At 40.4% G+C, this 25,463-nt stretch overlaps 3 protein-coding genes across 6 annotated transcripts; 1 reads left to right on the forward strand and 2 right to left on the reverse strand.

The window, feature by feature from the left end:
* The first annotated feature begins 234 nt into the window (after nt 1–234).
* Nucleotides 235–7,769, forward strand: LOC135586948 (OVARIAN TUMOR DOMAIN-containing deubiquitinating enzyme 5-like). Of its 4 annotated transcripts, XR_010475792.1 has the most exons (4): nt 235–395; nt 3,433–4,305; nt 6,475–6,613; nt 7,494–7,769. XR_010475792.1 is itself a non-coding variant. In XM_065078286.1 (3 exons), exons 1-3 carry the CDS (start codon nt 313–315, stop codon nt 6,409–6,411), a joined length of 972 nt encoding a protein of 323 aa, XP_064934358.1. In that variant the 5' UTR covers nt 236–312; the 3' UTR covers nt 6,412–6,426. The 4 variants fall into 4 exon arrangements, 3 of the variants coding, with proteins under 3 accessions (XP_064934358.1, XP_064934360.1, XP_064934359.1); XM_065078286.1 differs by lacking the exons at nt 6,475–6,613; nt 7,494–7,769 and adding an exon at nt 6,396–6,426 and having other exon boundaries at nt 236–395; XM_065078288.1 differs by lacking the exon at nt 6,475–6,613 and having other exon boundaries at nt 237–395.
* Nucleotides 7,770–8,481: 712 nt separating this feature from the next.
* Nucleotides 8,482–10,515, reverse strand: LOC135587184 (patatin-like protein 3). Its single transcript, XM_065078289.1, has 3 exons — nt 9,393–10,515; nt 9,162–9,224; nt 8,482–9,068 (listed from the first exon to the last, which is right to left on the reverse strand). Exons 1-3 carry the CDS (start codon nt 10,323–10,325, stop codon nt 8,799–8,801), a joined length of 1,266 nt encoding a protein of 421 aa, XP_064934361.1. The 5' UTR covers nt 10,326–10,515; the 3' UTR covers nt 8,482–8,798.
* A 3,786-nt stretch (nt 10,516–14,301) lies between these two features.
* Nucleotides 14,302–24,182, reverse strand: LOC135587185 (obg-like ATPase 1). The gene is made up of 12 exons (XM_065078290.1): nt 23,939–24,182; nt 23,050–23,217; nt 21,869–21,992; nt 21,304–21,395; nt 20,479–20,577; nt 18,014–18,127; nt 16,577–16,641; nt 15,857–15,973; nt 15,162–15,237; nt 14,916–15,008; nt 14,775–14,825; nt 14,302–14,612 (listed from the first exon to the last, which is right to left on the reverse strand). Exons 1-12 carry the CDS (start codon nt 24,023–24,025, stop codon nt 14,514–14,516), a joined length of 1,185 nt encoding a protein of 394 aa, XP_064934362.1. The 5' UTR covers nt 24,026–24,182; the 3' UTR covers nt 14,302–14,513.
* Between the last annotated feature and the right edge of the window lie 1,281 nt (nt 24,183–25,463).

The following is a 25,463-nucleotide window of genomic DNA, read 5'->3' on the forward strand; positions in this document are numbered from 1 at the left end:
TATTCTTCATATTTTTATTTACACGAAAATTTTCAACATATAATATTCATTTAGACAAATAAAAATAATAATAATTATTATTATTAGGAATTTGTTGAGTGGCAAGCAAATTAACTAATTAGTGTATGGGCCGAACTCTATAAGAGGCTTAAACGCGAATGGGCTGCATGAGGCCCGATCTATATCGAAAGGTCCGACAAAGAGGCTTTTAGGGCTGCGGAGCGATCGCCCCACGTGAGCTAAATCCGCTCTCCACAGAGTTCGAGAGCTCTCCTCCCTCCTCCAATCCTTTGCCTCGATCACGGGAGGAAGATGGAGGCGGCCGAAGAAGCGGAGGGAAGCGCTTCGAAGGAAGAACCACAGGAAGCTCTCGAAGAGATGCTATCTAGACACCGGTAATACTTCCGATTTTTATTTGCCTTGCCCAATTTTTCCCCCTCCCCTGGCGTACGATTCGCGTTATGTTCTGGATTTTAGGTCGAGAGGAGATATTTGCTCGTGTTGTCTGCTGAATATTGAAGGAAAACCATATTTTGATGCTAATTTGTTGCTTGGTTAGGACTGAGACATGAGTGAACGAACCAAAGGATTGGCCTGTTTAGTTTTTGTCTAATCAGGAGGATTGGCTTGCCCTTTTAATGAATCTGTTGTTCTGTTAATCGTGGAGTTTTGACTCTTTGGCTTGGCTGCTGGTTGAATTGCTTTTGTGCAGAACTTAAGACTTCTAAGACATGGTAGGTTTGATTCCATCTTTTGTTGATAGACAGCGGGCATAAACATTAAAAAGAAATGGTAGGTTCGAATGTATTCCGTCTTTTGTTGATAGGCAGTGGGCATAAGTATTAGAACGAAAGGTTATGGTTCTTAGTTTCTTCGGTAAGATATGATGCTGATGTCTTGGTCCACCTTTTATTGCTTATAAATCATGCTGGATATAGGTTGCACCTGGCTGTACAAAAGATGCCTCTGATTTTATCCTTTGGGTGAACAACTAATGCATCTTAATGAAGAAGATGTTGAGGCTACGTGCTTGTGTTCCCTTTCCAAAGACAGTAGCTTAGGTCAGATCAGCAATTAGGAGGGATGGAGGAATGTTTTAGGTCCAGGTCTCTATAGAAATCTAATAAGAATTAGTACTACAATTAAGTCTCATTGCCTATAGGCAGCCACGTAACTAGGATAGATGCTTCTCAATTTGAACATTAGATATAAGAATTGAGTTAATCAAAACTGTTGACAAAGCTAGCATTTTCTGTTTTTGGATTAATAGTTTACTATTTTAGGTCACACTAGGATAGTTCATCTACAGTCGATTGTATAATCCAGATGATCGAAACAATGAGGTACATAAAGAATTGATTAGCGTTTGAAAGCTTGTTTGGAACTCCACTTGTTGCTGCTGCTGGTTTAAGTGAACAATAAGGCTGGAATAATATGAGTTTTATTTGGATGGATACATGTTAGTTACAGAGAACCATGGGAGAAATAATAGTTAATCTGATTGATAAGTTTTTCAAACAGACAATTGGACAAACATTACGGTGCTTGCACTTTTGAATTTAATCTGATCTCATGAAGATATTAATTGTTATGATATCAGAAGTTTCTATTACTGTTGCAGTTTCCTTCAGAATCCAATGTAAATACCATGCGTAAGCTCATTGGGTTCGGGCATGATTTTTGACGCACTAATTTCCAAGATGAGCAAATGAAGTTCAATTCTTCTTTACCTTCAAAGGGAAGTTGTCCTGAACAGGACAATTTCATCTTCTGCATTTATAATTTCCATGTAATCTTGGAAAGGAGTTATTGATAACTGGTCCTGCCCTTTGTTTGATCTATTTGTGACGGAACCTTCACTGAGCAAAAATATTATCCAATTCTTCACTTTTGTGGAATTTAGTTGTCGGCTTTTTTTTCTTTGTTTGGGGAAGCCTATAGTTTTATAAAATACAGGCGACAAAAGATATAACTAATCCAGATATAGTATTATACAAAAGAGTGTACTGTATATTCTTCTCATATGACCATACATCTATATGGTTGTTTAGACAGTAGGTAAGGCAGTGGACAGAAATTCAAACAGAAATCATAAGGCGGAATTTAAAGGCCAGTCAACCTAGAAGCAATGTTTGCATTCTCCTTTTGCAAAAGATTGTGATTGCAAAAAATGGATGCTTAATTACAAAAAGAAGTTAAGAAAATATCTTATAAAACAGAAACTGATGTAAGCATTGTGTTTGGATGAGAATTTGGAATGAACTTGAGAATTTGGAATGAGCTTGTTGTCTTAAAATCAAGACTAGATTCTTCTTTAGTGCATTGTGCACTGGAATGGTTGTGGACTTACGTCATTATTTTGGAGTTAAATCTAATATTTGGTTGTTAGTGATGTATCCAACTAAAATATACAAGTGGTCTTCAATGACACTTGATCGATTTAAGGTAGTAGGATTTCAAATGGCTGATCAGCACATCTAGGATTCTTTAACAGTTGCTCAGCCAACCATGTGTGCAATGCTTGTTCACATACATAGCAAAACTTGATGATACTTGCACCTACATGTATGACTTTCCTTTGACTGGTGGGTTCACCTGTGTAAATGCTAAGTTCCATTTTTTGTACTTAAAAGCAAGTTTCAGTTACAAGTTGTCCTATGTTTTGCTGTACCTTTAAGCAAAGTTCCAATATAAGTCACACGTTATTTTTCTGTAAGCAGGATCAACATTGGACCATATGTTTCTTTTAGTGAGTACCAATGCAACAGAGTATCAAAACCGTTATAGGACCAAGATTTTAAACTTTGCTTATAAGGATATCCGTTGATAGCCTTTACTGTTCTTTTTTTTTAATCTAAGGTTACTTTAGGAGATGTTCTACATGTGATCTCAGATCGAATGGTAGTTTCTTGCTCTGATGTGTATAGTTTATCATGTAATTAAATTTGAAGGCTAGAAAGTTGTCACACTGAGGTATTTGTAATGTGTTAAACGTTGTATAAATTACTCTATGATGCCTAATCAAAAGGTGATAATAACGCATTTCCCTTCACAGGTGTCAGTGGTTATTCTTCACTTTTTGTGATCCATCTAGGACACTTAAAAGCAGGAATCCTTAACGCAGGATTTAGTTTGCCTGGATATTATTTATGCTTTAGGCCTTTAACATTGTCAATTAAGGAATATCATATTTCTAGCAGTGAGGTACACATTCTCATATTGTAAATCATTTCATTCCTTCTTATATCATATCCTGATATTCTCATGTAACTTACAACTAATTGATGTGGGTAATGGTAAACTTGCATGGTTCCCTAATAACGTGGTCTAATGCTTTCCTTTATCATCTCCTATCATTCAATCTTTTACCTTTAGACAATGCCAAAAGTTTCCTATAATGGTATTATTAAAAGACATTAAACTTCTTCACAGGCAAGAGATGACCAAGCTCCATAGCAAAGAGATGAGTCTGAAAAAAGCTGCTGCAAAAGGAAGCAAAGCTGAACAGAAAGCCAAGAAGAAGCAGGTGGAGAATGAGATATCCCGTCTTCAATCCCAACTAAAAGCTAAACACACACAAGAACTTGCATCATTGGGCTATAAAGCAACTGAGAGAACAGAGAAGAATAATTTAGACATTCTGGTGAAGGCCATTGCTGGCGTTAATGTCACAAGCAATAGTGACTTGGCAAAACCCAGTAAAGGGGCAAGGAGAAGAGAAAGAAGAGCTCAGGAAGAAGCTGCAAGAGAGCAGAGGATTCAGGAAGAACAGAGCAACATGATTAGCGATCGCATGATTGAAAATGAGAGGCTGGAGAGGAAACTGGAGCCCCTGGGATTGACAATCAACGAGATAAAACCAGATGGTCATTGTCTTTATCGAGCTGTTGAGGACCAGCTCTCACTTTACTCCAATGATAACTCGCACTACGTTTTCCAGGAGCTACGAAAAATGGCTGCTAATTACATGAGAAACCATGCATCTGATTTTCTACCATTTTTCCTATCTGAGAGTAAAATTGAACTTGATGCAGATAGGTCACCCCTGGAAAGATTTGAGAAGTACTGCGAAGAGGTTGAGTCCACAGCAGCTTGGGGAGGACAACTTGAGCTGGGTGCTCTTACACATTGCCTTAAGAAACATATCATCATATATTCAGGTTCTTTCCCTGACGTGGAGATGGGAAAAGAATACAAGACTGAAATAGGAAACAGTATCAGCAACCCAAGCATAATGTTATCGTATCATCGGCATGCTTATGGCCTTGGCGAGCACTACAATTCGGTCATTCCCAACACTGTGAGGTAATTATGGGTTATCATTTTGTGCAATATATCTATGATTATAGATTTGTCTCAAATGTACAAAGACCCACATGGTGTTCTAACAGAATCTGATAAGTGCTTGTCTCTCCTGATTGTTTAATATTAGTTTGGGTTTGTTCAATTTGAGGGGTGATCTTGTGTCTGGGAGTTGTTTTACATCAACAACAGTGAACTATAAGACCATATAAACTTTGCATGACTGTTATTTCTTCTCCATGAATTATCTGTTTAAAAGGGTGTCCTTGGAAGTTCTAACTATGAAGTTAGCTCTAGGTAGTTTAACATTTTGTGGCAGTTCCTTTGTGTTGTCACTTTCTGCCTTCTCTTCATGAGTTATCCAAAAAGCTGCATTCTAGCTTTGTCACTGAGGTATTTTCCTTCTTGATTTATTAGTTAAGTATGAACAGAGATTGGATGATTGATGAGAAAATAAAACTATAGATCATGATCAGTGATTTTGTTAGAGAATATAGCAAGTGATTTTTGATTCAAGTGTCCACCTAAATGACGGAAAAAAGAGAAAAGGTATATCAATTTTTAGTTGAGTCTGACTGGTGATTGTATCTTTGTAAAAAATTATTCTCGTTATAAAATGATTGAATAATCAGATTCAATTTACTTTACTGAATTTAATAAAAGATATCTGATGAATTATGAGTTCAAAATATACTTTATTTAGATAAAAGAAATTTTGTGCTCTTATTTAAAAGAAATTCTGTGCTCCAAGTTGATTAACCTCTTATTCAAAAACCTTATCTTTCAGGTGCAGTTAATAGGTCCTTTTTCCCCATCCCGTGGAACACCTTCTTTGCTCCACAGCCATATTTGTTTTAAGGATTATTTAGTGGGTTGTTCTATTAGATTTTATGCTTCCATCTGGTTAAACGTTGAACTATTTACCGAGGGCAATGAGTCACATCTCAACCTGTGATGGTTACATAAGCAGATATGAAAAGAAAAAAGGTTGGCTTAATGCACAGTGCTTGATTTTGGAGAGGCTTAGCCGATGCAGCTCTAGCACTACAAGAAAGGCTATGTTGATGACTGGAACACTAGTTATACAGGGTACAAAGAAACAACCTTTGGTAAGTAGACATGAAATATGAACAATTTCATCTGGTGTGTGTGAAAAAGACATCTTGAACTAGTCCTCCAAACTCTTTAATCCAACAGGTGCATAGGAGGTGTTGATTTTTTTCAAGTATTTAGTTGCTATTGTACAAACTAGGCTGATTTGATTGTGATTCTATGTTTGTTGGACAATGGCACGTGTATTTAAATGATAATTGGCCTAGCAGATGTGTGATGTTTCAATAGCTTAGAGAAATGCAAATGTCATTGTAACAATGATGAGAGTCTTATGCATTGGATTAGGTTAACTTAGATTAACAAATGGCCTAAGGTCATTCTTCAGAATACAAAGCTTGAATTCTTGGAAATAGTTTTGGCCTTATTGATGGAAAATGAGAGTGATTGTTGGAAGTATGACAATCTGTTTACCCAGAATAGAAGCACTCTTCTCCTGCTGACCCACATGAACACTGATCTGAGTGTCAGATTTTTCTGGTTTAAAATCAAAATATGTACTGCCCTTGTGCCCCACTTAAATCATCTTAGATGAACATGGAGACAGCTTTTGGTTGGACTTCCTTCTCTCTCCTCATTGTGTGCTTTCTTTTCACTTTTCATCTTCTTTCTTTGGATGGCTTCTTCTGGATGAGTCACTTGTGAGATGAGAAATGTCAGTTTAAAGCTGCTGCATGTTATCTACCTTTGCCAGATTGACCTAAGATTATACAGTGTAAAGATACATTATATTTTCCTTCCTTTGAAGTTCTTGTTCCAATTTCATTGAGAGCCCAAGATAATAGAGTTGATTTGTAGAGAAAAGGAATGGAAAAACATACTAGAGTTAATCTTGTGAAGAATTAGAATTGTTATGACTTCCTGAATACTAATTATTGGCTTCATCTGTCTTTTGAACTGTCTCAGAAATTGTTGCCCGTTTCAGAAAAAAAAAAATGACAGATTCGAGGGAGGTTTTACTAAGCTTTTTTCATTCATTCCAGAATTTCTTATGATTGAATCATGTAAAAAGATAAGCAGATTAGTCTTGATGCCCCTGGAGCTCAGTTAGTCTTTGCCTAGGTGGGAGCTGCTGGATGTTGGCAACCAGAATTCAGAAAGATGGGGGCATATTCTTGACTTGGTTATCTTTTTGCACTGGATCTAAAGGCCATTGCACCTATGGGCTCATGAAATGACTCCTTTAGGGTCCCATAGACAGGTCTGTGGTGCACTGATTTCTCAAGCCTTCATGTTGCTCATTTAAAAAACATTGCATGTCCTGCATCATTTTTCTCTGTTTCATTTTTTGCAGTATGTAAGGAGAGGAGGAAAAAAAAACAGAGGGATCAAGTTCTTATTACCTTTTTATCTCATTTGTCATCTCTTGATATCAATCACATGCCTCAATAGAGTGAAGTCATTGGTGGTCCTCTGAGCCAGAATTGAACCAGGAGAGGACCACTAAGAAAACCTACTTCCAGACTTGTGGTGGTAAAAGGCAAAAGGAAGAACAAACCCAGAAAGAATCTGAGAGAAACAGCTACAGGATTTAAATATTTAAATTTCAAACAGCCACCAGGGCAATTTGTAGAAAGTAGAATGGGAGCATCTTCCATAGTTGAGAGGCTTGTAGGTGTAGATGTGAAAGCTTGAGTGGGGGCTTCAACTCAGGAAATTAAATATCTCCTGGTACAAACCCAGCATCACATAGAATGTGCCTTTTTCATTCCACCACTATGTCAACTGGTTTCATGCATTTGGTGCCACTGTAATAATTGTAGATCTACAAATAATGGAAAGCAGCAGTCAGCCATCATCTGTTGGTAGCTTTAAGTTTGTCCCTCTTGCACACTTTCCACCCACCCACATTGAATGCAGTAACCAATCCATGCCATGGACCACCTTTTTCATATCGTTGCTGACAACTATAGATTATTGGTGGATATGAAATCATTTAAAATCTTTGGATGGGAGCTGAGTAGTGATGAGGTGAATTCTAGAGACTTGACAGGTTTGATGAAACCAACGTTTTTACTGCTTTATTTTTGTAGTTTTCAAAAGAATATCCAACAATCATGGTGACTAGTGATGAAATGCAGGTAGCCGACAACAGATGATGACGGTGGAATGCAAGAGATTGCTGCTTCGAACTCCTGTATCAGCAATGTGGACAATAGCTCGACACTGGTACAGACATGCTTGATGTCCTTTGTGCCGACTCTGGAGGCCACTACTATCGTTCAGATTGGGTGTTCCTACTAGTTTATGTATTGCCTGTGTCTTTGTAAGTGTTTCAGTGGCTTATTGCAGCTGAGATATGCATGTAAAAGCCATTAACCACATTGGAGAATCAATGGTTGCTGTACTTGTGTGTCTCTTTGTGAATGCATGTGTCTGCCATGGCTACAGAAACAAGTGCAAGGCATGATGACCTCAGATCGGCTTTCATTGGTCCTTTTTGTGGGTTTTCTCAGTCCAAAACCCTGTGGATAATTGTGGTCCTGTGTCTCTCTGTCTATATTTCCCTTCATTTACCTCATATTTATTACTGCCCTGATGTACACTTAAATATCATTTAGGTCGTGTTGATCTGTGAACGCCACAATGCCGTCCACGTGGGACGTGCGTGTAGAAAGGTTTGACCACAGAAGCCGACGCGTCTTGTGGGGGCCGACGAACTTGTCGGCTCCAGTACTCGGCCTACACGTGCTAGCGGGTTAACGTTTCGTGTATTCCACGTAGATCCATACCCAGCTGGTACTTCATAGTACCGATTTGGTTCCGAGACCACCCACACGTGCGGGCGGCACGTCCTTCACCCTCGTCCCCGACGAGTGCGTTCCTGGTGCTGCGGGGCCCACACGGTTGGAGCTACGGGTCAACGTGGACCGAACACCGATTCGCGTCGGGTGCGGTCGAGCTGTATCCACCCACTCAGGCCTGCAATTCCGGCTGACGTCGTGCTGGCTTCAATCCCATTTTTTTTTAATTTAATGATAATAACAAAAAAAAAATTAGCATGATGAATCATACGTACGTAATAAACATTCATTCCACTTATTATCAGTATGTATATTCGGGCACCAATGACATAAAATAATTTAGAGCAGATTCATTCCCAGTGTTCTTCTCTTAACATTGCACTTGAGACGCGTTAACAACTCTCACGCTGGACTCTAAGACACATAATTTGAGGTTACTGTGGGAGGTAACTTCACTCGCAGTAGAGGGGGGGGGGGGGTGAATAGACAACAAAAATTAGTAGTAGTGCTTCCCCCCACCCCCACACACAAAAGTAAAACCAGAAAACAGCCTAAAATACATGTACATAAGAGGTGGGACCGATCATCATCAACCACGATCCCTCTCTTGATATCCTGGCCGTCCGTTCCTTCCCGCCAGCGTCACAAGGACGCGGAGGTGACGGTGGAGGCCATGGTGGTGAAGGTGGAGGAGGAGGACCGGGCGGGCGTCATGGAGGGCTTGATCACCACCGTCGGGGCGGCGCTCCGCTGCCGCCGGTCCTGCTCCTTGATCAGCTCAGCCGCGAACATCTCCAGCTTCTCCCCGTTGGTTAGCTCCGACAGCTTCCTCCCCCGGAACAGCACCGACTCCACCCCCCTCTCCGTCAGCGTCTCCTCCGCGGCCGTCGTCCCCGGCGCAGCCTTGTACCCCTGCGATGCCCCCATCGATTAGATCCGATCATTCTAGTAATGCACTCCATCTACCACGGGCATTTAGGTAAATTAAGCGCTCGTCGCACCCACCTGGATCCGCACGTAGTTCGTCGCCCGCTTCTCTCCGAACGCCATCGCCACCGCTTGATCCACCTGAGGAATGCATGGTTTCGATCAAATGACCTAAATGCTGTATATTTAAACGGGAGGGATCTGATGATTCGCTCTCTTTAAGGGTATTGTGATCTTTTCTCGATTGCCAGCGTATTATCGTGAAGAACTAAGGGGAATTATACGGCGGTTAAGGGATGGGGTCCGTACCACGTCGGCCTGGGCTCCGCCCGCGATCCTCGATAGCGCCTCCGCGGAGAGCGGCGCCGCGGGCTTCCCGGGTGCGGCCGGTGCCTCGGCGCCGCCGAGAGAGACGACGAGGAGGTCCTCCACCCCGGTGGCGACGGGGAACTCGAGCCGGTTGTTGAGCACGTGGGTGATGGCGGCCGCCGTGGGGTTTCCCATCGCCAACCCACCCCCGACCGCCCGGATCCGCGTCCGGCAGTCCACCGAGCGCATCTCCACTGCAGCCGCGCCGGCCGCAGCGTCCGCGCACGTGGCGGCGCACACCTCCTCCATCAGGAAGTCGTAACCGTCCGCCTCCACGGCGTCCGCCCGTGAGAACACGAAGGGAGCCCCCGTCGAGAGGTCGTAGCACGGGATGAGCACCGGCTTCAGGGTGTCCCGCAGCGTCGCGTCCCCGAACACCCGACGGAGTAGCCCCCCCGACCGGCAGAGGATGCCCCCGAGGAGGCCCTTACGCTGGGTCCCGGAGGCGAGGCGGCGACGGTGCTTGGCGAGGAGGCGGAGGGCCTCGGCGGCCGAGAAGAGGGGACGGCCGTCGGGTCCGCGGGTAAAAAGGAGGGCGGCGAGGACACCCCCGGCGCCGGATCCGGCGGCCAGGTCGAAGAAATCGGATACACGGGCGGTGGGGTCCCCAGACTGCTTGCGGAGGGTGGCCTCGAGGCGGACGAGGGCGGCGCCGGCGAGAATGCCGTCGGCGGCATCGATGGAGAGAATGCGCACCTTGCCGGCGGAGGAGTGGCGGAGGCCGGCAGCGACGGGGGTGGCGGGAGTGGAGGAGAGGAAGACCTTGTGGTCGTCGTACCCGAAGAGGAACTTGCTCTCCAGTATGGAGAAGATCTCATAGCTCAGCTTGTCCACGTCCAGGCTCGGCTCCATCCAAGCAGCCGCCGATGACATCGTCCGTCGTGCCACAAGCAAAGAAAGGTGCCCACTAAACTCGGCTAAGATTCTTTCCTCTTTTCTCGGCGACCGCGCCGCTTAAGCCGAAAAGAGAGGCGTCGGAATGACGGCGAGGTCTCCCGTCCCCTCGCCCTGGGGGTTCTTTATAGGCGGGAGGCGACCGGCGCAGCTTAGCAACGCGACCGTGCGCACGCTAGTGACGCCCCATGGCCCTAAGGCCCGGCCGATTAATCGCCAGTTAACCTCACCCAGCTCAGGTCAAAAAGAAAGCACCCTCCCATTACGCCGACGCACTTCCACCGCCATCCATGATCGGGACGATGTAGGACGCACGATGGAAGATGGACGGTGCTCATCGAGGGCCACGGCGGGGCCTACGACCGCATGGCTTCAGGGATCACTGCGGTGGGGCCAGGCAGCGAAACATCGGCGAGGATTGCGCTAGGGAACAGGGGCTCGCTGAGGCCTGCCTCCACGTGGGTGAATCAGGTGGGGCGGGGGAAGGGCACGAACGGGTGGTGGGGATGGCATCGGAGATGCTGTCGGGCTGACGTGGGACACGGGCGAGTCGGTGAACGTTTTGGTGCGATTAAATCGCAGCGTTGGAATCGGCAATGCCCCAAATAGATGCTCGGAGTTTTAGAAAAGAATAAAAGGAATTATCCTAAATAAATATAAATTAAAGTATTATTATTTGTGTTTGCTTCAAATATAATTTTTTTACAGCCAATTATTAATTTTATCAAATCAGGAAAATAGTTTGATGGATATCACATATATGGAAAATATAAATATGCAACAATTCCTGGTTTGTGAAAATAATAATAATACTTATCCATAAATGACAGCTTTGAGACAATCTCAGTGCATGCAGTGCTTGATGTCAAACCTCTACCATGAGATGTGAATAACTCAAGATTTTGTTGCATATTTCTGATGATTTTTATTTATTTGGTGTGTCAGATGAGTGTTTTTTTCTAGGTGGTAGATTAAGCTTTAAAGTGAAAGGGCTAATTCCACTTGTCTGAGGAGGATTGAAGTTGCAAACTAGATGTAGAGTGTGTCCACTACTCCATGAGGACCAGCCACTTTATTCCTTGTGGTTCTTTCCTTTCTGCAGCCTTGGAGTTTATCTACCTGCAGATAAGATCTTCTTCTTCTAATTCCAAGATATGTGTCATTTGAGAACCACTCTTTCTTCCCATCACATTTGTGTTCCCACAGCCACCACCATCCACAATGACAACATTTTCTTGGGGTTTGATTCCTGTTCTATCTGATTACTCACAAGCTTGGAATAGATGTCAATTAATTTTTAGTTAGTTGAAAGCCTATGTATGAGCCTGTATTGGAGCACTAACCATGGATGGGTCTTCAACAGGATTCCAGGCTCTGTTTGTTCATGTAACACACAAAGACAACTGGTACATGATGTGCAGTGCTTCAACCCTACACTGGGATGATTTCTTAATCCTCTAGGCAAAACTGCAATCATTTGATTCAGGTAGGTGGAGATGATGAATGGAGATTTAAAGGCCACCCATCAAAAGGTTATGCTTCCTTTGTCTGAGATTGAAGGTTGGTACAAGCTGTGCTCGATGGCCATGAAAGAAACAATGATCTTGTGACATTAAGGACTGGGCAGGACTCTCTCTCTCTCTCTCTCTCTCTCTCTCTTTCTTCTTTTGTAATTGTATATTGGCCTTGTGGTACTGTGAAGCATGGTTTGATTTCTTAATGACTCCTGTGAGGGCTGGTGGCATCACATAAGAGCATGCCATAGGTTTTGCAATGATGGTGCTGTTCCTCACCTAACTAGATGTTTGTCGTGAACTGTAGCAGATGATGGATCATCCTCCCACGTCTCACGCCTCTCCTCTGGAAGTTGCTTTCTCTGACCTTTCTCGGTTCATGTTTCTTGCTGTCCACAGGACCTGAGCTTTAGGTATGGGATAATAATCCCATGCCTCTCTCCTCTGGGAGTTGCTTTCTCTCTCTGACCCTTCAAAGGTTCATGTTTCTTGTTGTCCACAGGACCTGAGCTTTAGGTATGGGGTAGCAATCCCTTCTGTTTGATGAACTCGTGCAAGATCAGATAGATAACATTGTTTATCTCGCATGATCTGAATAGCTACTTCACATCAACTTCAGAGTGCTTCACGGCTTCTGCATCAGACTTCAGTGGTGGAGTGGCTACCACACACACTGCTGTCAGTGTAAGCAGCAGCAACACTGTGAACAGTAGACGCAGCATGCATCAGAACAGTTTCTCTCTCTCTCTCTCATTCATTTCGTCTGCATCGATCATCCCCTGAGAAGTGTTGGATTCGCCCAATGGACTGCCGAGGCTCTCGTGCACACCGTTGACTACGCTCTCGATTCTTCGTCCTACTGCTGTTGACCAAGGGATGAAGAGTCAACTAACCATTTTCACGAGGAAGTATGCACCCATCGATTCCACCGATCCACAAATCATGGGAGTTAATTTCTACCTGGTGGTACGTCGGCACCAGCCGTGCTTGGCATTTATTGTGGGCACATGACGTGCACAAATAAGACCATGGCCCATCATCGGCATCAGCAAGGTGAGATCTACCGGCATCTGCGCGTGGGGTTCTGTCGGCCGGGGAAGACGAATCATTGCTGGTACGGTGTGGTTTGGGCTCGTCCTTTTAGGTCCCTTAACTTCATTAGGGTTCCGAGCAGTAAAGATTCTACGAGCTATAGTGCGGGTGGAGTAGATCTTGCAGTGCTGCATGCAGGTTCCATCCATGGAGGAGAAGCCATGGAAGCAGCAGCTTGACATTCTCGGATTCTTACCGATGACGAGCTCGATCGAGATTTGGATCTATCCGCTTGACAGCCCGACGTCTTGTTACCGACATCAAATCAGACACTATTCACCGCATCAAAAAGAGGGGAAAAGGAAAAGAAAGCGATTGTGATCGGCGAGTCCATGCCATGGTTGTTGAGGAAAGTGCCTGTGACGTGATACACATTCGTGCCGGTGCCTTCGGGTTGCATGGTGTCTGTGCCCTGAGATCTGTGTGTCGTTCTCCAAATCTAGATCTCTCTTTACTGTCTCCAACCCCCTCTCTCTCTCTCTCTCTCTATTTGACCAGGAGAGGAGGAGAGTACGGCTCTCGAAGGCCAGCTAGCTGGATCTGGCGACATGGATGGGTGCATGGAGGTACGGCGAAGCTGTCCTCGATGCACGAATGATGCATCGAACACTAAATGATCACGATATGAGTCACTGGAGATGACGTACACCTGACAAAGACTGCGATCCACAAAGATGGATTCCTTCACTTTGGAACTTATTTTCTCTTTTTATTTAACAAAAAAAATAAATTATATATTACCAAAAATGAATCGTTTCTAATTATATATTATCACAGATGAGATGCATTCCTTTCTTTTTTGGACTGTTTTTGTGTGATGCAATGATCACAATGAACAACATAAAATATTGCTTACAAAGTAAAAAAAATGCTCTATTTTGGATAAGTTTTGGATTGTTTTCACATGTCACAACAATCATGTTGAATAGCGCGAAATGTCCATCATCTCAACACCCTAAAACCTCAAGTGGCACAAGACTATATAGAGCTTCCGATAGCAAGACAATGATGCACTCGGTTATTCACCGTCATTCATTCTAAAGTATTAATAAAATTGATAAAAACTACGAGGACACAAGATATTGTCGAACAACCTAATAGAAAATTCTGACTCCCCTTACTTAATTTTGAGCATCATAAGAATGCAATACTATTGTCATCTATAGAAATATGACTAAACATGATAACATTGACTTAACAAGCCGATGTCCGTACCCACATACTAAACTATGATGCCAAGGAGGAGTACCCACATACTAAACTATGATGCCAAGGAGGAGAAAAAGATCTTCTTGCAAACTAAACATGATAACATCGACTTAACAACCAAAAGAATTGAATGTTATGACTGATTCAATCCACCACTTTGGTGCTTTGATTTTGCAACTGACTGTTGATTTTGATTCTACATCCAAAGCGTGATAGTGAGATAACACACACATCCAAAAGATAAAAAGGCTCAAAACGATTAAATAAGTAGGCTACCTATCGTTCCAATATTCTTACAATTTGCCGTCCGAATAAGGATATGAAGAAAGCAATCATCCTTCGAAAACAGACATCACTTTTTCCCGCCACCGGAAACGTTGAATTTGAAGAAGATTATGTCCCCATCCTGAACCACGTACGTCTTTCCTTCCTGCCTATATTTCCCAGCAGCCTGCGACATCAAGAAAAAAGTTGTTGACGAATTATGTCTTTTTCTTTTTGATTCTGTAGTAGGGAATTATAAGATTGACAGATGCATCATCAAAAAGAGACATGCAGTTAACTGTCCAGGGTAGACTTATCTAACCAACTATAGTGTGTAAAAGGTGCTTACTTTGACTGCTGATTCACTGCCAAGTTCTTTTAGATCATCAAACTTCATGACCTATAATTAGAGCATAAGTAGAACAGTAACAACGAATGTGTTTCGCAAACTGGATTTTGTGACATGAGCTGCAGTATGACAAAGACATACCTCGGCACAAATGAAACCTCTTTCGAAATCAGTGTGAATAGCACCAGCTGCTTGAGGGGCTTTTGTCTGCCGTCTGATTTGCCAACACTTCACCTGTAATTTGCCAAACATTCATCACAAGGAAAAAGACAGACGTCTGATAGAAAATTTTGGTAGTAATACATGATTGATCACTGTCAAAACATTATGTTGAATAAAAAAGTGATAAATGAGGTACAAACAACAATCTAATAGCTCAGACTATACCTCATCTGGCCCAGCCGTGAAGAAGTATATTAGGTTGATTGCAGCAAAACCAGTCTTTATGATTTTCGGTAAAACACTGTAGGAAAGAACATTCATTCAGCCTCTATATTTAGAGCAAAGCATTATCTTTCGAAATATATGCATATTATGTTTGTCAATGTCTATTTCGTACTCGAGTTTTACATTGTACATGCAAATCAATTTGACATGAATACTAATAAGCCAGATATCTTCAAGGAGACTCTCCTAGAACCTCTTCTCAAGAAAACTGTAAATCAAAACGACTTTCTAAATATTAAAATTCAATAATATAAATCAAATCAGGAAAATAATTATTCAGGCAGTTGCCTGCAAAGTCATAATGGGACTTGAAAAAAAATTGCCAGTAGCTAAATGCCTATGATATATAACCATGGCATGCAATAGGAAAAGCAAAAAAAATTTACTTTGTTTAATATATGTCAAGAGGATGGTTATACTGTATACCGCTTACACACTCCTCAGAAAGGATAAATATGGAAACACATAAGACCTACTGTAACAGTACTAAAACATTTGAATTGTGAAGAAAACAAACCCATTTTACCAGTGTTTGCAGTGACATTGTTAATGTTACATCAAACTATTCTTTATTGGTCATCAATCACTTAGAAAAGCAGAGGAAAAATTGGAATGAAAAACGCAGAGTAACTTACCTTTGTACCTTGTTTTCCTCACAGTATTTAGCAGCTTCATCCTCTGGCATATCTACCAGCTTCTTTTCTAAAACACAGCTGACAGGTATAATAGGCTCACCACCATGCTCCTGCACCCTGAGCATCAAGCAAGGAAACCTTAGAATATATCCAGATAACATTACATTTAACTTACACTTAAAAGCGAGCAAAAAACATACAATATAGCATGGTCTGTCGTACCAAAGCGTACCGCCCGTACCAGGCGGCACATACCGGTCCGACAGGTTCTCGGTACGCGGACTGTCTGGTACCGCTATAATGCTACAGTACTATACTGTAGTACTGCTACAGTATAGAAATAATATAAAATTACCGGTATACCAGAGTGTACCGCTCGGTACACCCTGATGTACCACCCGGTACACCGGTACCATACCGTACCGAGCCCGGGTCGAAATTCCGGTACGATACGGTATAACGGACCTTGCAATATAGTAATAGTTAAATGCAAATTAAAATTTTGGCCATACATCTTGTTACAGTGCAAACAATTACCAAAACACACATCATAAGGTTCATAGTTGATTTTCTTATTCTCTAAAACCAACAAAAGGCCAGTGTCCTACCAAGCATTTCTATGAAAGTAGACCAATCACAACAACGACCAGAGAGAGAACTAACAGCAGCTAGGTCAGGTAATTTGCTATTATGAGTTTCAAGAAGAAGACACCAGCATACCAGGCATGTATCTTTGGAAGAAACTTGTTCTTCTTTCTTTGGTAGTCTTTCTCATTCATGTTCACCTGCAATTTAAACAACAGATGCAGGAGCAAACATTGCATGAAACAAAAAACTAACTGAGCAAATGACCTAGCACGTAAGTCTAAATCAACTTCTGATAGAAATGATGATATACAGTAAATTGGTGGGGACTCCAAGATGTGAATATAGCTTCTGAGGTCAACATAACACTAGTCCAGGATGTTGGCAGGGAATGAACTAAAAAGTCTAGGCAAAAAAATTGCAAATAAAACTACGAAAGAATTAAATTGCAGGGTCAACATCTCAAGTGTGCCTAAAGAAATGACAAACAAAAAGGGGAAAAAAAATAATTAAGTTGGCAGAAAAAAAAAAACTGTCTCCATCAAGCCGTACTATAGTGCGTGCTATATTTCAATATCTTTCCTTTTCATTCTATAATTAAATTCTAAAGCATACTTAAAACTAATCTCAGATGAACTATCTGAATCACTGTGCACTTCAAACAAAAATTGCAAATATTTAAGAGATTTGATAGATATTTTAGAAGAAAAAAAAAAACTCAAAAAATATAACATGAAAGCACTAACAACCCAGCAATGTTGATTATGAAAGCGACAATGAGAGCAACAACAAGCAGAATTGGTCCTTCTAGATAATTCATGGTAAACTATATGGTCATCTCCGACTATTGAGCTCTGATGCGGGTAATGTCATGAGATACATATTCCAATTCCAACAGTTTGGGATGAGAATGCCAATGACAGAACCGTGCTCTTTAGCTTAATTGCATAAACAAGAATTCCTTCTTCCTAAGAAAACCCGATTTGAGCAAGCTAGGAATTTTCAGGAGCTTCTAACACTCAGCAAGTTGTTTATACTTGCTTTCGGAGTAAGTCAACCAGATGAAGCTGAAAATTGTGATGGAACCATGAGCACATCTTGAAAGCGATTAAATCAGTATGCACTACAAAGAATGTAAACACTTCAGACATATTTTTAAGTGAGGAAGCAACACTTGTTACTTCTAATCAGGGTCTGCCGTACCGAGCCGTACCGCCCGGTACGGGCGGTACGTACCGGTCCGACAGGTTTTCGGTACGCGGACCGACTGTTACCGGTCCGAGGCACTGTAGCAGTGCACTGTGACGCTGTAGCAGTACTACAGTACTCGGTACACTTGGGTGTACCGCCCGGTATACCGTACCGTACCGGTACCAAGCCCAGGTCAAAATACCGGTATGGTACGGTATTGCGAACCTTGCTTCTAATCATTTATAATGAAACTAGAAATTTCTGACTAGTTCAAAATTAATAATAGAAATAAAGATTCATGAAATTGAGAACAAAGGCTCTTAATTCATTTAAAGATGAAATACATTTCATGGCATACACCAGATGAGCAAAATAAGTTACCAAATAGACAACAGGCTTAGCAGTTAGCAACTGGAAAGAGCTCAAAATCTCAACATCTGCAGCTTTCCAATCACCGAGGCGCACATCTTTACCATCGTTCAACCATGCCTTTATCTGCAGCGTGACAGTGAAAAAAAAAATTTGCTCAAATGTTTCCATGGTATAAGAGAAAGCTACAAGAATAAAAATCCTCTTATATAACAAAAAGATGAAGAACAATAAAATTGAAGGCAAGCCATGAAAATAATAACTATGCTGTATTTATGAAGGCGCAGCAAGTTGCCGATTTCTTCCTGGAGCCTGTGGCTAAAGATGAAACAGATCTAGAACAAGTTGCATTAACCATTTGCTAATATCTAAATCATCAAAATATTAATTTGTTCATTCGCCAAAATACTAGAAATCTATACTAATTTCAATGCACAATAACACAGGTTAAGTTAAAAAACTTGAAAAAAAAAAAACAAATAAGAAGCATGCTACAAAGACTAAACTAGCAGCAACAAGCTTCTATATGATAAAAGCATCACAAGGCATTAGCGACTGAAAAGAAATCCTAGTGCCATAGAATCCACTTCTGAAGCATCATTAATTTTAAGAGATTGAACTTGATTTTGAAACAGCTCTAAGCTCGAACATCAAGAATGAGAACACAAAAAAATGGTAAAGACCAGCTAAAGGTTTCTCGCAGCAGTAATTATTCAATTCTAGCAGGAACATGCTCTTTATGTAAAGGAGTCGGAATTAAAGACAGTTTACAAAAACAGTGCAACATTACAAAAGGGTGACTTTTCAGCCGCGTTCTCAAAAGACTAATAAGAGTTACCATTGAGACAAGGTTTTAAAGATAACCAGGAAACCCTCTTTTCAGACAGCTGACACAAGGGCTGTTGCAAAAAGCCAAAAACAAAACAAAAGAGGCCTTTTTCACTCAATAGACAAATCACCAAACCTTATCCTTCTCCTCAAGCATCCTTTAGATCTCCAGCAATCCCCTCCAACAATGAGAAGTTGACAAACAAAGCAAGCAAAGTTTTTTCTTCCTTCGTAGAACCACTGTTTGGTAAGTATAAGTGCTAAACTAGGGACTAACAAGAGTTACCATTGAGACAAGGTTTTAAAGATAACCAGGAAACCCTCTTTTCAGACAGCTGACACAAGGGCTGTTGCAAAAAGCCAAAAACAAAACAAAAGAGGCCTTTTTCACTCAATAGACAAATCACTAAACCTTATCCTCTCCTCAAGCATCCTATAGATCTCCAGCAATCCCCTCCAACAATGAGAAGTTGACAAACAAAGCAAGCAAAGTTTTTTCTTCCTTCGTAGAACCACTGTTTGGTAAGCATAAGTGCTAAACTAGGGACTAACAAGAGTTACCATTGAGACAAGGTTTTAAAGATAACCAGGAAACCCTCTTTTCAGACAGCTGACACAAGGGCTGTTGCAAAAAGCCAAAAACAAAACAAAAGAGGCCTTTTTCACTCAATAGACAAATCACCAAACCTTATCCTCTCCTCAAGCATCCTTTAGATCTCCAGCAATCCCCTCCAACAATGAGAAGTCGACAAACAAAGCAAGCAAAGTTTTTTCTTCCTTCGTAGAACCACTGTTTGGTAAGCATAAGTGCTAAACTAGGGACGAAGCTTGACCCCAAACCGTATTTTGTACCATTTTCACTGGTTCAGCCATTTACTATAAAGCCAAACTAGTTTGTCTTCAAAATACTTGTTCATATTCGGTTCGGGTTTAGTCAATGGCTGTTGACTAAAACTACCGTGATTCAGTGACAAATCCCCACTGACACATCATATCAACTGATACGTCCAAAACATTAACAATTTATGACCTTGCTTTATATTTACTACAATGAAGCATGTAAACCCCAAGGAGATGCTCAAATTTGAACCTAACTGCACTTTTGCATCAAGGCACCTTTGATTACAAAAATCAATGCAAAAGTCAGCAGAAACCTGATGTCTATGCAGTACAAAAAATTGAAAAATGTAGGAAGTGTCAAATCACTCCAACAGAGTACACACAAGTCATTTAACCATCTGTCTTTTCTCATTTACTGACCCCTTAATGAGTTTCAAGTTATTGGTAAGTAGGAATATAATTTCTACCCTCATCAAAAACTAAAAATATGGTGAACAGACAAATTCTTTCCAAGTCCAACCTAATAATTAAATCTTCCTCAACTAACCCATGAGAACTTAAACTAAGTAGATCAAAAGGTACAATTAAATAGAAAAATCTGACAGTTACATAAAATGACAGGGGCCCAAGTAGAGAGAAACCCATGGATAGCATAACTACATAGACAAATATAATGAGTATATAAGATTTACACCAAGTATCTCAAACACAAATATTTAAATAACAAATTCTAGAAAATGCAATATTGCATATGAGAAGAGTAATAGTGCAGTAACAAGGTAAAAGGATCTGAAAGGTATCATGCCAACCCTATCACATAATTCATGTTCGATTTTGAGCTGCTTATCATTGCTTCTCTTCATGCTCTTCTCCAGGTCCTCCAACTTCTTCTCAATGAACTCCACATCCTACAATGAAAAAATGTGTTTGCTTATAAAATGATGAGGCATTCTGTATTATTTAAGTATAAATAAAACATAAAGGAAGAATAGATTGATAATAATAGTCATAACATAATCCATAAATCTTTACACAAAGAAAACTATTGAAGTGATTCATATGATCATGGTTCCAGTCCATATCAGTGTACCAACCGACCATCAGTACAATATGAATCAATCTATACCAATGTATTGACACATGGGATAGTGGGGTGTCCTAACAGTACCTTTTGTATCGGTTTTCGATCGAACCGAAATGTATTGCCCGTACCAAGCGAACCTTACAGATGATAATGTTTTCCATCATTGTTTAGGCTAGAGTGCAAAAACCACGTTAATATTTGATAGACAATCTTCATTTGACTTTGTTCAAAAAATAACTTAATATTTGATAATGTAAAAGAAGAGCTACATTAAACTTGCAAATAGATTCATAGGTGCACACACACACATACAAACACATGCAAACTCATCAAAAGATATTTGTTGAGGATTTCTTTAAAGAAGTTCAATTTATCACTTCAAAGTTACCAGAAGTTGTGCTAGAAAATTGAAATTTGAGTAGAGTCACCCAACATTTCAAGATTATGAAGGTGCTTAAACACATCTTACGCATGCTAATAGCAACAAGAGATATCAGTCAATAAACCAACCAGCAGACACTATATTATTGAATATATAGATGGATAGTACCTTAAGCCGCAGTTCTTCACCTATGATCTCCAAGTCCCTAACAGGATCCACAGTGTCATCAACATGGATTATATCTGGATCTTCAAATGCTCCTATAAATGCAGGAACAAACTTTATAATATTGATATGAGAATTTAATAGTCATATGTTATCTAAAAATAAGAAAATAACTTCCACGAGATACATCTAATAACATGGAAAACTAATTCTAGTAAAAATCAGAAACTAAACAATTATCATCCACTACACATCCAATCATCATCTAAATTTAGACAAATCAAATTTGCATTTTCTAACTAGGAAGAAATCCTGCTAGAAATATGATCCTATCAAAGGCCATGACCTTCACAGGATCAGTAAACACAGTAGTTTGAAAATGAAGAAGTTTACGCTGAGTGATAATCATGACTAGAAGATACTATTCAAGCTACAATGTCTAAAGTTACCATCATAATTTACAGCCTCAATGAGCTATTTGAAACAAGTGAACCTAGAATCCTGAAGATACTAATTTGAATCAAAATAGCTCCTTTTTTTTAAATAAAACAAGATGATAGAAACTTACTTAAAACATGGAAAATTCCATCAACTGCACGAATATGAGATAGGAAACTATTTCCTAGGCCCTGCCCTTCGTGAGCCCCTCTCACTAGTCCAGCTATGTCATGAATTTCAAGAAAAGCTGACACCTGCATAGGAAATAATTCTGCATTGTCAGTTCTCCTAAAAAAAACTAAAACAAACAGCACAAAAGCAATCAATAAATTAACAATGATGATACAAATGTCCTCCTTTAAAAGGATTTTTGCAACATATCAAGGACATTGTTTTTATGAGAGCTACCAAACCAAAAATAGTATGCTGAATTCAAACTAAGATGAAAACCCTACTGTATATAAGCATGATCTCCACAAAAGGTTACATTTGATACGTTACATTGCTTCAGTTTGAGGAAGCACCACCAGCCAATCATTTGAAATAACTAGCATCAGGATAATGATGTTAGATTTCATATCCTATCAACCGTATTAACATTTTTCCATATAAGAGGTGTTGGTCCCCATCATTGGGAGAACAGTATTATATCATAAAGTGAAGTGACATTAAACTTTAATGCTTATTCATACATAATAATTCCGACTCTCGTCTCTATGTTTTTACCTGCTACACCTTATTTGTTTTGAATACCATCGTTTTTTAATTGGTTTAATCACCCTTTCTGTGTTTCCCTTATGTTTATGTGCATTGACAAAGGACAAGCATCATTCCTGATTGCAGTGTTTGTGCACTCATGAGTCTCGATGTTGTTTTCAAGCAAAACCTTTACACGCAATCAACAAAAGAAATATAAATACATAGGGCAGTTTAGGACTGCGGAGAGCTATAATGCACATTGAAGGGACTTTCTTAGCACAATATAGTGCTGACCACCCAGAGGCACACATAATGTTTCATGATTTATAGAGTTAGTGATGCATTTTGTGTCAATTATCTCACAGTTCTAGCCTTTTTTTTATTAAGCACTTGACATGTACACAGCATATTGCTTCCTTCCCTTCTGGATATTGTGATTTGATGCTTTTACAGAATAGATCAATATGTAAACATACTAATTATGCAATCTCAACACTTCTACATTATTTGGTGAAGTTATTCAGATGCTTGCTACAATCAAAGTGGTTTTTGATATCTTCAATGGGGCAAGCCTGTATAAGCTTTTCAACAACAAATACAGGAAAAGCAAACCTCGCTCTTTGGCTTGTATAATTGGCTAAGCCAATCAAAGCGCTCATCAGGAACATTGACTCTTGCTTCATTAGGCTCTATGGTACAGAAAGGGAAGTTCTCAGCTGGGATTGACAATTTCGTCAGTGTATTAAATAGAGTGGATTTGCCAACATTTGGTAACCCAACCTGCAATTGCAAATATATCTCATTGAGTGCCTAGTACATAACACACGACGCTAGGGAAACCTGAGCGGTTCCAGTTAAATAAAAAGCAGAGTAGCTTTAAGGAGTAAGCAATGTAAACAACTCTGTAATTCTTGAAGACCATTAAAAGAAAATGACGGTTAAAAGTGTTTTTCAGAAACAGACATCAAAAAGGCAAATTAATCCATGTACATATTCTTAAGTAACATAGTTTGTTTAACATGTTAAAGCTTTGATTGCTACAGTTCAGTAATTGATATGTCAAAGAACGGTTCTAAAACTGAAGATCCTTTAAGAACACAACCCAACCATAGAACAAGATGAGGCAAAGCTTTGCTAAGATTGCATCCTTCTAGAACATCCTATCTTAAAACAATGAAAAAATAATTCTTCAAAAAGCTGCTTGGCAATATATTAGTACCCATTTCGAGTGGACTTCAAGAGAATTCTAATAAGCTTTTTTTTACATAAGAAAGGGAACAGTTTTAAATCATGGAACAAGAGCGTTGAAGTCCAAAACCTCTCCAGAAATCCCACCTTTCTTGAAAAAGAAAAAAGAATTAACAGCCAAACTGAGGTTCCATCGGTGAAATCAAACCGAAATCCTCATTATGAAATACGGCGATGAAGTCAGTGACAAAGAAACGAAGAATTAACCAGAGGTCCTTAAGCAGGAATTTTATCGGAACGATTCAGATCTTACGATTCCAATCTTCAGATGAGATGAGAATCGCCCGAGGATCGGCCGCTCCGTGACGGCATCCTTCGACTTTGCGGCCTTGGGAGGCATTACGAGAGGGTTTTAGTGTCGAGCGTTCCTCCTCTTACGGTCTAAAGCCCGATTTCTCCCCACAAGCTCCTTCCGCGAGGAGTAACAGTGAGGAAGAACGGGAGAGGCGGAGATCGAAATGGATTCTGGAGATTTATAGCAAACCCTAAGCCCGTCGCCAGGGCTCGGCCGTGGGTCGATGGCGTGCTCCTTGAGCGCTCGATGGGCAACGGCTTGGTTCGCACATGACTTGCCCGTGCGGTGACAAACCACTCCCCGTTGCATGGCTGATCGGACCGTGACAAATAGAATGGCTGACACGGAGCTTAAATTTTATCTAAAAATTATTTGGATATACATGTCCCCACTTTTCGACCCCGAAACAGTCTCCCGCTCTGTTCAGATTAGGAGGGCCAACGTTTCAGTCCATGACCACCAATGAGAGTCCACCAGTTGGAGGAGAAAGTTTGCGTGCAATACTTCTTCGGACGTGAAGTGCCATTCACTTTCTGGGCCCCATCGAAACGAAGTCTGTTCATTTTACGTTCGTCTCCACGACCAATGCGTTCGACGCCATTGCATTCGATCCCTTTGCCGTCCCAAAGGACTTAGCGACGCCTTTTATTTTATATATATATATAATTTGATACAAGATGGTTCGATATATTGATGGACGGGTATGTATCGCTCGTATCGAACGGTATTATTCAAAATTGAAGATCTTGGTTGTATGTTAAAACTTATGGTGAATAGTTAAATTCTACAGAGAAAATTTTTAATATAAATTTATGTCATAGGCGATTATGACATATAAGCGAGAAAGAACTGGTAAGCTATAAGCTCTTTCCAAAAGAGAGGTATTATCAGAGCTCAGAGGTACACATCTGAACCCTTGTATTTATTGTTTAGTTGAGAAACAATATAGAGTTTCATTTGTTAATCCTGCTTTATCTAGAAAAATACATATATTTGATTATGTTTATATATATATGTACGTAGTCCTTTAAATATAAAAACTTATAGTAGATCTATTAATGTTTGTGGTATTAGTAATATACTTTATTTTATCATTTGTATATATGGTTTTTTTTAGAAAAGTTTGAGTCTTTCATGTTATTAATATACTCAAAGACTTTCATGTCAAAGTTGAAAGGGAGATAAAAAAAACAATTGAAATACAAATGATTATACACATGATTGTTAGATGATTATTACAGGTCACATAACATCCAACATGAGATGACATTTTCTAGTACACCTCAGCTGCAATTGCAGAGATAATGAACCGCACTATTATGGAAAATATTAAATATATATTTTCACAGACCAAGCTACCCAAAATATTTTGGGATAAGGCTTTGAGGACTACAGTTGATGTGATCAACTTGTCACCCTATACAACCTTAGATTATGATGTTGTAGAGTATATATGGTAAAGAAAATATGTTTTCTATAAGCA

The sequence above is a fragment of the Musa acuminata genome, chromosome BXJ1-8, assembly GCF_036884655.1.
Source record: "Musa acuminata AAA Group cultivar baxijiao chromosome BXJ1-8, Cavendish_Baxijiao_AAA, whole genome shotgun sequence".
Classification (NCBI taxonomy): Eukaryota; Viridiplantae; Streptophyta; class Magnoliopsida; order Zingiberales; family Musaceae; genus Musa; species Musa acuminata.